This window comes from Tetrahymena thermophila (assembly GCF_000189635.1).
Source record: "Tetrahymena thermophila SB210 genomic scaffold scf_8254803, whole genome shotgun sequence".
Classification (NCBI taxonomy): Eukaryota; Ciliophora; class Oligohymenophorea; order Hymenostomatida; family Tetrahymenidae; genus Tetrahymena; species Tetrahymena thermophila.
Window position 1 is genome coordinate 1,668,598 of NW_002476559.1, and position 13,782 is coordinate 1,682,379.

Sequence of the window (13,782 nt, forward strand, 5' to 3'; positions counted from 1 at the left end):
TTATCCTGCAAATTCTCTTTAAATTAGGATCATAAAATGTAAAAAGTTCAACCCATTCATTTCCAAGCTAAATTTATTAAAAGTTTTAATATCAAAATTTGTTAAAAAAATTTACTATTGAGTATTTTAGTTTCTAATTAGGTTGATATTTTGAGATTGGCAATTTATCTGCTTTATTAGCAAATTAATTATATGGTGCGACAGTAGATGCAACTTCTGATTGATCTTGCAATTATCTTTTACTTGTAATAGGAGATGATTCTATAATATTAACTTATGATGAAAGAGCATTCATGCTGAGTTAAGATGATTTAATTATATTTGCCTTTAAAATAAATTAAGTTTTTCTTGGCCTTCTTCTATTGTAGCCTTTTGGACTATATTCTTCTTAATTTTATTAATTTACTTCTGACTTTGCATTTACGTGATTACTTTCTGCTTACAAATCAAATTAATTATCGAATTAAACTGGAAATCTTTCATTTTAGTTGAATGTAGGAAGTTATTCCTTTTCATTCATGCCTTATTATTTTATTTTATCTGTATCTGAATCTTTCAGTGCTTCTAATTGATTCTATCCATCATAGGGAACTTTTTTCAATTTTTTTCTTACTGGTGAGTCATTTCTTTCAAAATTTAATTATTTTTCTATTAAGTTTGATGGTACTACTGTTAAATTTTAAGCTTTTTTGTTTTTTTAATCTTGGATTATACCAATTATAGAAGATATTATCCATATAAGTGTTTTTGCAAATAAAATGTAAACAATAATTTATTTTTTAGGCCTAAGGCTAGTACAATCACTTTCTGATGGCCCACTGCAATTAGATAAACAAGAATTATTGCAAGAAAGGCATTACTTTTAAGTATTTTGCATCAAATAGGTCCCTTAAGGACAATCACTTAAGCACTTTGAATTATATTTAATCAATAAATTTTGACATTCAGTGCACTATTTTAATTTAAATTATTAATTAATTAAAAGCATATTAAATTCAAAAAGTTTTTAATTTATTGAACTATTTTTTACTTAATCTATATTATCTCCTTAGCAATTTTTACATGAAGGGTGACATTTGGAACATTTGTCTTAATTTATAAAATAACCATCTCCACATTTATCTACACAAGCTTATTCTTTGAAATATGTGCCTTTTTATAATTAACATAGGGTTTTATTAAGTTAAATTTTGTATTAAAATATATGAATTTTTTACCTGATGAACACTCTAAACACTCATTAGCTGATGGGCCACTGCAACTTTAGCATGAACTATAACAGGGTTAGCATTAATTTGTAGACGTATCAGTGTAAAACCCTGAAGGACAAGTTTAGATACAATAATTTTTATAATTAATTAACGGTGGTTAGCAACTTAAACAAAAATTAACAGAATTGCATGTTTTGCAAGAAGAATTACATAAAGAGCATTTATTATTCTGTATATCTTAAAAATAACCATCAGGACATGTGCTAGCACATTGATTTTGATATAAAAACCTTTTTTTAAATTAAAAAATTATTTTAATTAGAAAAAAATATATATATACATTGATCCTGAGCATGATTAGCATTAATTATTTGTTGGGCCGCTGCAAGATGAGCAAGAAAAATGGCATGGTTCGCAAGTCGCATCAGTATTATCTAGAAATTGATTTTGTTAACAGTTTTCTTCACAAGTATTTGTTGCTTATTAGAAGTACCGAGGTAATGCACATTTTAAGCAATTTGTTGGAGAGCTTCCTGAACAAGTTGAACAACTTGCATCACATTTTGAGCATGTATTATTCTAAGTATTTTAATAATATCCATCTTGACAGTTGCTTTTGCACATATTTTAATCTAAATAAAGGCTCTAAGAGCATGAAAGGCATTATGTATTTTGTGGTCCAGAGCATGATTAGCAAGAAGAATCACAGTCAAGACACTAAACTGTTGTGCTATCTTTATACTAGTTTTAATCACAGTTGGCAACACATTTTTTATTAATTGAATTATAATATAAAGGAAGTGTACATGATTCACAGTTTGTGCTTAAACTACCGTTACATGTTTTACAACTTGGATCACACTGTTTGCAAGTATTACTACTTAAATCAGCAAAGTATGAATCAGGACAGGTACTTACACACTACTTTGTATTTCCATCAAAGTAAAGCGATCCACTACATGATAAGCACTCATTTTTACTAGGACCAGAGCATGACGCACAACTACTATCACAAGAACTGCAAGTAGCAGTTGAATTATCTTAATACTGGTTAGATTAGCAACTCTAAACACAAGAGCTACTTGATACTTCATAATACAAAGGTAAAGCACATGAAGAACACCCTTATACCCCTCCGTTTGTACAGGTAGTACAAGTTTAATCGCAAGCCTAGCAAGTTCCCAATAAAAGATCCATATATTATCCATTTGAGCAAGAACTAGTACAAGTATTTGAGGCTAAATCAAATAAAAGAGGGAGATTACAAGACAAACAATTATTTATTTACCCTCCATTGCATGTTGAGCATGAACTATTACATTTTGAGCATTGATTATTTAATGAGTTTTAATAATAAGAGAGTGGACAATTTGAAACACATGTATTTGTATTTAAATCTAAAAAAAGAGAACCACTACAACTCAAGCAGTTATTTTAACCTCCTCCAGAACAGCTTGCACAGCTTGAGTTGCAATTAATACATGTTGCTGATGAACTGTCTTGGTACTAATTTATATTACATGTAATTACACATTATCCTGATGTTTATTGATAGTATTTTGGTAGAGTACAAGACATGCACTAGGTGTTACTTGGACCATTACATGTAGTACAGGTTGGATCGCAAGGTGTACATTGATTAATACTTGCATTTAAATAAGTGCCGTTTGGACAAGTTGTCACGCATGATTTTGTGGTAGAATCTAAGAAATTCGATCCATGGCATGATAAACAATTTGTTTAAGTAGGTCCAGAACATGTTGCACAGCTTGGATCACAATCTAAACACACTGGGGTTGGGCTGATTAAGCTATATTGATTTGTATTGCACTGCAAAACACATGTTTTAGATGAAGGTTAGAAAAAACTAGGACTTTAGCATGAGAGACAGTTGTTTGGCTAGCTTCCAGAGCAAGTAAAACAACTTGAATCGCAAGTTGTACATTTATTATTAGCTGAATTTTAAAACTCGTGGTTCTAACATTATGTTGTGCATATATTTCCTGAAGTACTTAAATAAAAATTTCCTGAACAGCTTAAACAGTTGTTAGGAGCTGTACCAGAGCAAGTTTTACATGTAGGATCACAATTTTAACAAGTTGGTGGTGATGTACTTTTTGCATACTAGTTAGTGTTGCATTAAGTAACACATTGAGATGTAAGTGGCTAAAAATATCTTGATGGAAAAGTGCAAGATAAGCAATTAGAGCTTGTTCCACCGTTACAAGTAAGGCATGTTGTGTCACATTAAGAACAAACATTACCATTAGAATTTGGATAAGTACCATCAGGACATGTCGATTAACAAGTTTTAGTTACAGAATTAAAATACAAAGATCCTTAACAAGATAAACAATTGCTGCTGCTAGATCCTGAACAAGTATTACATGATGGATGACAAGGTTCACATTTATTATTCGCTGTATTTTTAAATTCACTACTTAAACAATTGATTGTGCAAGTGTTTCCTGAAGTGCTTAAAAATAAAAACCCTGAACAGCTTTAACAATTATTTGAACTTCCTGAGCATGTGGTGCATGTTAAATTACAATTAATACACTTTGATAAGCTATTATCTGCATATTAGTTAGAGTTGCAGCTTGAAACGCATGTCGAAGTCGAAGATTACAAATAAAAAGACAAAGGACAACTTGTACAATTATTCGAATTTGGTCCATTGCATGTAGAGCAATTAGAATTACATGGTAAACATTGATTATTATTTGTAGCTAATATTTTAATTGTTAAAATTAAGCTTTGCAATTTTTAATAAAAGAAAAAAATAATATTTTTATGAACAAAAGTATCTAGAAATTACCTGTATTAGCATAAGTACCACTTGGACAAATAGAAATACATTATTTATTATAAAGATAATTAGTTCCGCTACAACTAGTACAAGAAGTTTAATTTCCTAATTAATGAAAGAAATGTTTTGAATTGTAAAAATTATGATATTGTTTTTTACCTGGACTCGTACATGTATAACAAGATTAATCACACTATTAGCAAGTTCCATCACTAACTCTTGGCCATTAGGCTTAAGGACAACTAGATACACAACTACCATTTAATTAAATTAAATAGTTAGGAGAGTTACATGAAGTACAAAATGTTGCTTTTTTATAAAAAATATCACTTATTATTAAAAAAAAAACCCAATATTAATTTTAGTCTTAAAACAAAAACAATAAATACCTGAGTTGCTACATGTTTTACAGTTACTGTTACAGTCTGTGCATGTTGTTGAATTACTTAAATAAGTATTAGTTGGACAAGTTTAAACACATGCTGATTTATATAAGAAATATGAGGCTTGGCAAGTCAAACAACCTTAAGCGCTACAAATAAGACAATTAGAAGAACACTGTTAATATTGAAAAATAATTTAAATAAAAATAGCATGAAAGCAGAGCACTAATAAAATAATTACAAAGTCAACAAGTACATAAAGGTTGCTAATACCAAAAGACTCTGTCTTCACATCTGAAACCAAATCAGTATAAAATTTTAAATTAAAGCTGCTTGAAGTATGAGTAATATTAACAATTTATTATAAATTTTGATCATTATTATTAGTTCCAAAACCGCAAATGTTATTATTACCACTACCTACTGAAAATTAAATAGTTTTTTTATTTTATCCATCAACAGAGACAAAAAAATTTTCATTATTCCATTGATCAATTTTCCATACTGTAAAGCCTATTCTAATAGACCAATGAGGAGCTCTAATACATTTAAAAAATGCAATTTAATTAAATAAATTGACAAATATTTATTTACAATCCTGTCCAAGACCTACTAATGCTGGAACCTGACCCAGAAAGCCAAAATCCTCCTAATAAATGATTAGAACCACAATTCGTAGTTAAAGCTCCACTTTAGCCAAAGCTAGACATGAATCCTTTAAAGTTACTCACAGAAAGCCCCAAACCTGTAATTTCACTTTATCCAAAGTATTAATTAAATAAACCATTTAGCAGATATTATCCATCTATATAATAATGTTTGTTTTAGAAAATAGATTTGAAGAAAAAATTTTTATTTCGATTTTATTTAAATTAAAACTATTTAATGATTAAAAAATGCTAATTTGATATTTCCAAATATTAAAATGAAAAAATTTACTTATCAATGTAGTTGAAAAATCTACACAAGTGCCTGAATTTAGTGAGGAAGTTTATGGACAAACATTTACACATTAACCTTAATATATATAATAGCCTGGTTTACATTATGAACAAAGTTGAGTTGACGAATTATAAGTTAAGCAATTAATTGAAAAATCTGAAATGCATTTATTTTCTGTTTAACTTTTAGTAAAACCTGCTGGACAGCTTGTAACACAAACATACTTATGTTAAATGTACCCGCTGACACAAGTACAAGAGCTACCACTTTTTAATGAATTAGCTGGACAGGTTAAACATTAATTCTAAATTTAATTAAAAAAAACGGTTAAGATTTATTTCTTAAAAACTTATTTGATATCATTTTTATAAATTCTAAACTACCATAAAACTTCAAAAGAGGCTTTAAAATTTTTAGCAATATTTAAATTAATGGTTTTTGTAATTAAAACTTTGAAATATTCATTTAAAATTTTGGATTATGAGTAGAGTGAAATTAATTTGTATGGCTATATATTTTATTTTTTGGTTAAAAATGAAATAAAACTAATGTGAAATAAACAATGTAGAGTTACACTAGTAGGACCATTGCAAGTGGCACAACTATAATCGCAAGTGTCAACATATAAGTAATAATTTTTAAAACCAAATCCTTTATTTAGTTTACCAGATGGAGATTATGGTAAGATTTGAATAATAACAGATGATGAACTATGAGTAATATTTTTATGATATAAGATAAGCTCGTCAACGCACTAAATGAAAAACACAATCTTATAGCAAATTACAATGCCATCTCCTTTATTATTTTTTGTATAAGTATCTTATAGATTTCCGTCAATAAAAATTTAAATTTAATCTCCTTTGGTTTAATCAACATCACCATATAACAAAAGATCAAATCTTAAAGAAAGGCTCCAATGAGGTGGAAGAGAGGAATAAGTTTTTTACTATGAATTTTCTTAAAGTATACCATTTAAATTTTGATTTCCAGCCCAATCAATGAAATCAGACTATGTATTACATGTAGCAATTGTATTTTAGGACCAGCCAGTAGCTGAGCTTTAAGTAGGATCAGTGAAATCCTATGAAACCAAGAACTCAACTTTAAGGATTATTAATTATTTAGAATAAAATAGCATTTTAAATTAAAATTTACCTTATCTTGTGAGTGTTAGAAGGATTGAAAAAAAAAATAGAAATATGTGATTTTTAAAAGCACTCATTTAGTATGTTGATAGATATGTAGGTAGTTAGCTAGTTAATATTCAGCAAAAAATATCAAACTAAATATTTTCTTTTAAATAATTAGGGATAGCAAAATGTTATTAAATGGATATTATAAATAAATTATATCGAATTTTAGAAACTCAAATTTAGATTTAAAAATAGAAAATAAACTACTGCAACACCAATTGGTGTAAATTAGTACCAATGAGTATAGATAGATTAAAAACAATTTTATAGAATTCAAATGATATTAATTACATTTTGATGATATCCAATATTAAAGAAGAAGAGAAAATTTTAATTTACTCTTTTAATAAATAAAATTTTGTGGTGAAATACAATTTTTAATAAAGTAAGCTTATAAAGAGTCATTCTACAAAACAGTAAATGTATTAATTTTAATAAAGGTGTGATTCGTGATTTTTGAATTAAATTTTAAATATTACATTAGGTAAAATGCAAGCGTCATATTTGTTAAATTTTTTTAAATTTTGTAAAATCAAATGATAAAATATTCTGGTTAATTTATTAATTATTTTATTTTATTACACTTGTTTAAGATTACTATTATTCTATTTTTAAAATATCTCAAATGTAAAATATCTTTTCTTACTTATTAAATTTCGTTTAAACACTTTTTTAATATAATTGCTTAATCTAAAAAATAAAAAATGTTAGCTTTTTAGTATATTTATGCTTGTTAAAGAAATATTAATTATTAAACTTTCATCATTCAACATAAAAGTATTAAGCTACTCAATCAATATCTTTTTAATTAATTCATTTTGCTTTTTTCCTTTTTTTTGATACAATTTTTGCTTGCTTTACCATAAATTAGCAAGCATTATTTTTTGAATTTAATTTAGTATCGGTAAAAGCTTTATAAATTTTACATATTTTACATTCTTAAAATCCATACTTTTATTATTTTTAAGATACTCTTGTTTATTATTTTGGTAATTAAATAGTGAGTGAATGAGCGAATGGTTGTACATTTAGATTACTAGAGATTATTATTTAATTTCAATTAAAAATCAAAATTCATACTTCATACTTCTTATAATCTAATTAAAAGTTTATATTTTAATTCAATAGGAATTTGCTAGCCTATTTGTTTTTACTTAGCCATATTATTCAATTAACAAATTAATATCCATAAATTTAATTTGAATATTATTAATCATATTTCAACCTAAATAATATACTAAATTTACAAATAAATGAGTGTTTCTATTCAATGCTCTTTTTTGAAAAAATTCATTAAATAAAAAATAAAATATAATTTCCTAATAAAATGAATAAGAGATTTAGAAATATTACTCATAAAACACATATTCATTAAATTATTTACAAAGTTATTTTTAACATTTTTTCAAATTTTGATGAATTTATTTTTATTCAAATTCACTTTTTTATATTTTTTACAAAATATTCATTTTTTAATCCTTTTGCAATACTGTTTGGATTTTACAAATTCAAAAATTTAACAGTGCTTAAGTATTTTAAAAGACCTAGTAGCTGCTATAAAATTAAAAAATCAGCTGAAAATGTTATGAGATATTAAAAGCTCCAACTGTAATCCATGCTATAATTTACTGACTAGATTTTAGGAATAAACCAAAACCAGAAATCAGCACTTAATGCTCCTAAAAAAAGAATCATAGATAAAAAATTGCCAAAGCTTGTGTATTTAGTCATACAAAATAGAATTTTTTCAATTATGAGTTTCATCGTCAGACCTGAAGCTAGGCAAACAGATAAGTAATATTCAGGAGACTTATTTAATATAATAAAATAATTAGCTATTAATTTGATAATTATTAAAATAAGATTACATATTTAAAATATTCGCAGATAAAGAAAAACATATGATATTTTAGGTAAATTAGAGTTATTCTACAAGCTCTCTTTACATACGGATCATAAAAGGCAAAAAGCTCAATCCATTCATTTCCAAGCTATTTTATTAATAATATATGTTTTTAACTTATTTTAAATTTATGTTTAAAAATTACGAATGAATATTTAAGTTTCTAGTTTGCTTCATATTTTTAAAGTTGTGAATTATCTTGTTTATCAAAATTTCTGCTTTGTTAGCTAAATGGAGAAATAGTAGAAGTCGCTACAGATTAATCCTGAAATTATCTTTTAGTTGTAATTGGAGATGAGTCAATTATATTTACTTAGGAAGATAAGGCATTCAAACTAAACTAAGATTGTTTTTTTAAATTTAAATTTAAAATATATTAAGATTTTCTTGGTCTTCTTCTATTATATGCATTTTTTGGACTTTTTTCTTCTTAGTTTTATAAATCTGTATTGACTGCTAACTAAGCTTATTAGGACTCAAACTAAGAATTAAATCCTTCATTTTAGTTGAATGAAGGAAGTTGTTCATTTGCACCATATTATTTTGTATTTTGGACAGGAGAATCTATATTTTGAGTGCGTATATCAGGAAATATTTTTTTTTTCTTTCTTCTAATTGGGGAATCATTTTCTACAAAATCAAGTTACTTATCTACAAAACTAGATGGTACCACAGTTAAGTTTTATGCTTTTTTGTTCTTTTAATCTTAAATTACTCCTACAATAGATGATATCACCCAAATTACTGTTTTTGCAGTTAGAATATACACTATTATTTAGTTTTATGGTTTTAAACTAGTGCAATTTTTTTCTGATGGCCCATCACAGCCTGAAGAACAAGAATTATTACATTAAAAACATTATTTTTAGGAAGTCTATAATAAATAGGTGCCTTTCGGACAATCACTTAAGCATTTTGAATTATATTTAAATAGTATATCTGGACATTCTGTGCACTTTTTATTTTAAAATTTTAAATTATTAAACATGATAAATTTTATTTTATTAAAAAAAAATTTTACTTAATCTTAATTTTCTCCTAAACAATTTTTACACGAAGGATGGCATTAAGAGCATTTATCTTAGCTTAAATAGTAACCCTCTCCACATTAATTGACACAAGTAGATCCTTTCAAAAATGTGCCTTTTTAAAGCAAGAAATTATTTAAGTTAAATATAATAATATCAAGAATTATTAAAATTTTTACCTTTAGGACATGCTAAACACTCATTTGATGATGGTCCACTGCAGCGTTAGCATGTGCTAAAGCAGGGTTAGCATTGATTTGATGTAATTTAAGAATAATATCCTGACGGACAAGTTTAGACACAAGAATTATTGTAATTTATTAAGGGTGACTGACAACTTGAACAGATATCAACAGAAGTGCAAGTTTTGCAAGTGGAACTACATTAAGAGCATTTATTATTTGTGAAATCTTAATAAAAGCCATCAGGACATATGCTAACACATTAATTTTGATATAAGAACCTATTTTAAAAATTAATTATGATAGAAAAAAAAAATTTCATTTGTTTACTTCGATCCTTAGCATGCTTAGCATTAATTGCTTGAAGGACCAATGCAAGATGAGCAAGAAGAATCACAAGATTTACAAGTTGCATCAGAATTATCAGGGTATTAATTTAGGTTACATGTATTTTAGCATGAATTTGTTGTTTATTAGAAATATCTCGGCAAGGAACATTTTAAACAATTATTTGGGGAACTTCCTGAACAGGTTAAACAACTAGGATCACACTTCGAACATGTATTATTCTATTTATTTTAATAATATCCATCAGGACAATTGCTTATGCACATATTTTCATTTAGATAAAGATTAGATGAGCAAGAAAGGCATTAAGAATTTAGACCTCCAAAACAAGTTTCACAAGAAGAGTCACAAGAAAGACATTATGCACTTGTATTATCTTTATATTGATTTTGATCGCAAACTGAAACGCATTTTTAATTAACTGGATTAAGATATAATGGAAGAATACAAGATTAACAGTTTGTGTTCAAATTGCCATAGCATGTTTTACAACTAGAATCACACTATTTACAAATATTTGTGCTTATGTCTGCGAAATACGAATCTGGACATATATTTACACATTTTTTAGTAGTGCTATCAAAGTAGAGAGATCCACTACATGATAAGCACTCATTTTTACCAGGACCAGAGCATGATGCACAACTACTATCACAAGAACTACAAGTAGCAGTTGAATTATCTTAATACTGGCTAGGTTAGCAACTTTAAACGCAAGAACTACTTGATGCTTAGTAATACAAAGGTAAAATGCATGAAGAACATCCATTGACCCCTCCAATTGTGCATGTTGAACAAGTTGAGTGGCATTTCTAACAAGTATCACTTTATATGTCCATATATTCCCCGTTAGAGCAAGAACTAACACAGGTATTTGTTGATGGTTCAAAATAAAGAGGGAGCTTACAAGATAAACAATTGTTGATTGATCCTCCATTGCACGTTGCACATGAGCTATTACATATTGAGCACTGATTATTTACTAAATTTTAGTAGTAAGAAAGTGGACAATTTGACACACATGTATTTGTATTCAAATCTAAAAAAAGAGAACCACTACAGCTTAAGCAGTTATTTTAAGCTCCTCCAGAGCAACTTGAACAGCTTGAGCTACAATTTTAGCAAGTAGCTGATGAATCGTCTTGGTACTAATTTGTATTGCATGTAGTTACACATTATCCTGTTGTTTATTGATAGTACTTTGGTAGAGTACAAGTCAGACATTGGTTACTACTGGAACCATTGCATGTGGTGCATGTAGGATCGCAAGGTGTACATTGGTTATTATTTGTATTTTAATAAGTGCCATTAGGACAATTTGCTACACATGAATTTGTTGTAGAATCTAAGAATGTTGATCCACTACATGACAAACAATTTGTTTTATTAGGTCCAGAACATGTTGTGCAGCTTGAATCACAATCCAAGCATATTGGAGTTGGGCTGGTCTAGCTGTATTAATTAGAATTACACTGTAATACACATGTTTTAGACGAAGGTTAGAAAAAAGCTGGACTTTAGCATGAGAGGCAATTATTTGGTTAGCTCCCAGAACAAGTAAAACAACTTGAATCGCAAAGAGTACATTGATTATTATTTGTATTTTAGAATTCATTATTCTGGCATAATGTCGTACATGTATTTCCTGATGTACTTAAAAATAAATTTCCTGCACAGCTTAGGCAGTTGTTAGAAGCTGTACCAGAGCAAGTTTTACATGTAGGATCACAATCTTGGCAAGTTGGTGGCGAGGTACTGTTAGCATACTAATTTGAGTTACATTAAGTGACACACTGAGAAGTAGATGGTTAAAAATATCTTGAGGGATTAGTACATGATAAACAATTAGAAGCAGTTCCTCCATTACAAGTATTACATGTTGAATCACATTAAGAGCAAAGGTTGCCTGTAGAGTTAGGATAAGTACCATCAGGACATATAGATTGGCATGTTTTAGTTACAGAGTTAAAGTATAAAGATCCTGAGCATGAAAGACAATTATTATTGCTTGGACCTGAGCAAGTAGTGCAAGAAGGATCACAGGGTGTACATTTATTATTAGTTGTGTTCTTAAACTCATTAGTTTAGCAATTATTGGCACAAATATTTCCTTATGTACTTAAATATAGACTTCCTGAACAACTCAAACAATTGTTTTAAGCTCCTCCAGAACAGCTTGCGCAGGTTAAGTCGCAATTTTAACAAGATGTTGATGAATTGTCTTTATATTAATTAAAATTACAATTTGCTACACATTATCCTGTACTTGATTAATAATATTTAGGTAGAGTACAAGATAAACATTAATTATTACTAGGACCATTACAAGTTGTGCATGTAGAATCACAAGGGGAGCATTTATTATTTGTTGTATTTTTATAAGTTCCATCTGGGCAAGTCATTAGGCATGAATTTGTTGTAGAATCTAAGTAAGCTGATCCACTACAAGAGAGGCAGTTTGTATTAGCTGGTCCTGAGCAAGTTGCACAACTTGAATCGCAGTTTTAACAAACTGGAGTTGGGATGGTTTAGCTATATTAATTTAAATTACATGCTAGTACACATGTATTTGAGGCTGATTAAAAGAATCTAGGGCTTTAGCAAGAAAGACATTTGTTTGATTAGCTACCATTGCAAGTAAAACAGCTTGAATCGCAAGGAGTACATTAATTATTTACAGTATTTTTGAATTCACTAACCTAACACGTGCTTAAACATTAATTTCCAGTTGTACTTAGGAACAAGCTTCCTTAACAACTTAAGCAGTTGTTTGAAGCTGTTCCAGAGCAAGTTTTGCAAGAAGCATCACAATTTTAACAAGTAGGCGGTGAATTACTATTTGCATATTAATTTGAGTTGCATGAAGTAACACACTAAGAAGTAGATGGCTATAAATACCTTGAAGGATAAGTGCATGATAAACAATTTGAGCTTGAGCTTCCATTACAAGTAGCGCATGTTGAATCACATTAAGAGCAAATATTTCCAGAAGAATTTGCATATGTACCATTAGGACATGTGGAATTGCAAGTTTTAGTCAAATTATTAAAAAAGAGTGATCCTGAGCATGAGATGCAGTTATTATTGCTAGGACCAGAGCAAGTAGCACAAGTAGCATCACAAGGTGTGCATTTATTGTTTGCTATATTTTTAAACTGATTAGTTTAGCAACTATTGTTGCAAGTATTTCCTGTAGTACTTAAAAACAAACTACCAGAACAACTTTAGCAATTAGTAGAACTTCCAGAACAAGTAGCACAAGTAGGGTCGCAATTAATGCATTTTATTTAAGTATTATCACCATACTAATTAGAATTACAATTTGAAACACAAGTAGAGGAAGATTGTTAAAAGTATAATGGTAAAATACAGCTTAGACAATTATTAGAGTTAGGACCATTGCATGTAGAGCATGAAGGATTACAAGGAAGACATTGATTGTTATTAGTTGCTATTTTATTAGTTTATTTTTAAATTAAGATTAAATTTAAAAAAATACTTGAATAAGTATCTTTCTTAATTTGAATGTTTAAATTTGTAAAATTACCTGTACTGGGATAAGTACCATTAGGACAAGAAGAAACACATTAACTATTATAAAGATACTTGGCACCGTTGCAACTTAAGCAAGAAGATTAATTTCCTGTAAATTTATTAAATTAAAAGTATACTTTTAGAAGTAAATAAGTATAAAATAATTGTTACCTGGACTTTAACATGTATAACAAGATGAGTCACACTATTAACATGTTCCATCACTAGTTTATAACCAATAAGATA

The 13,782-nt window shown here is 28.1% G+C and overlaps 2 protein-coding genes across 2 annotated transcripts in view; both read right to left on the bottom strand. All coding sequences in view use genetic code 6, as the record gives it.

Annotated features, from left to right (window-relative positions):
• Positions 1-91: 91 nt before the first annotated feature.
• TTHERM_00014940 (zinc finger lsd1 subclass family protein) lies at positions 92-6,486 on the bottom strand (the record flags this gene model as incomplete). Its single annotated transcript, XM_001008373.2, has 11 exons — positions 92-952; positions 1,031-1,152; positions 1,218-1,501; positions 1,552-3,940; positions 4,030-4,125; positions 4,180-4,329; positions 4,410-4,578; positions 4,645-4,921; positions 4,998-5,208; positions 5,343-5,649; positions 5,920-6,486. The coding sequence occupies 11 exons, from the start codon at positions 6,484-6,486 to the stop codon at positions 92-94; spliced, it is 5,433 nt and encodes a 1,810-aa protein (XP_001008373.2).
• A 1,492-nt stretch (positions 6,487-7,978) lies between these two features.
• Positions 7,979-13,782, bottom strand: part of TTHERM_00014950 (zinc finger lsd1 subclass family protein) — a gene marked incomplete at both ends in the record, with an annotated part of 8,155 nt that continues 2,351 nt past the window's right edge. The window contains 8 exons of the mRNA XM_001008374.3: positions 7,979-8,350; positions 8,410-8,532; positions 8,590-9,399; positions 9,466-9,587; positions 9,652-9,935; positions 9,985-13,453; positions 13,550-13,645; positions 13,708-13,782. The exon at positions 13,708-13,782 is cut by the window's right edge and continues 150 nt beyond it. Of these exons, the coding sequence (XP_001008374.3) occupies positions 7,979-8,350; positions 8,410-8,532; positions 8,590-9,399; positions 9,466-9,587; positions 9,652-9,935; positions 9,985-13,453; positions 13,550-13,645; positions 13,708-13,782 (5,351 nt within the window). The remainder of the gene's footprint in view (positions 8,351-8,409; positions 8,533-8,589; positions 9,400-9,465; positions 9,588-9,651; positions 9,936-9,984; positions 13,454-13,549; positions 13,646-13,707) is intronic.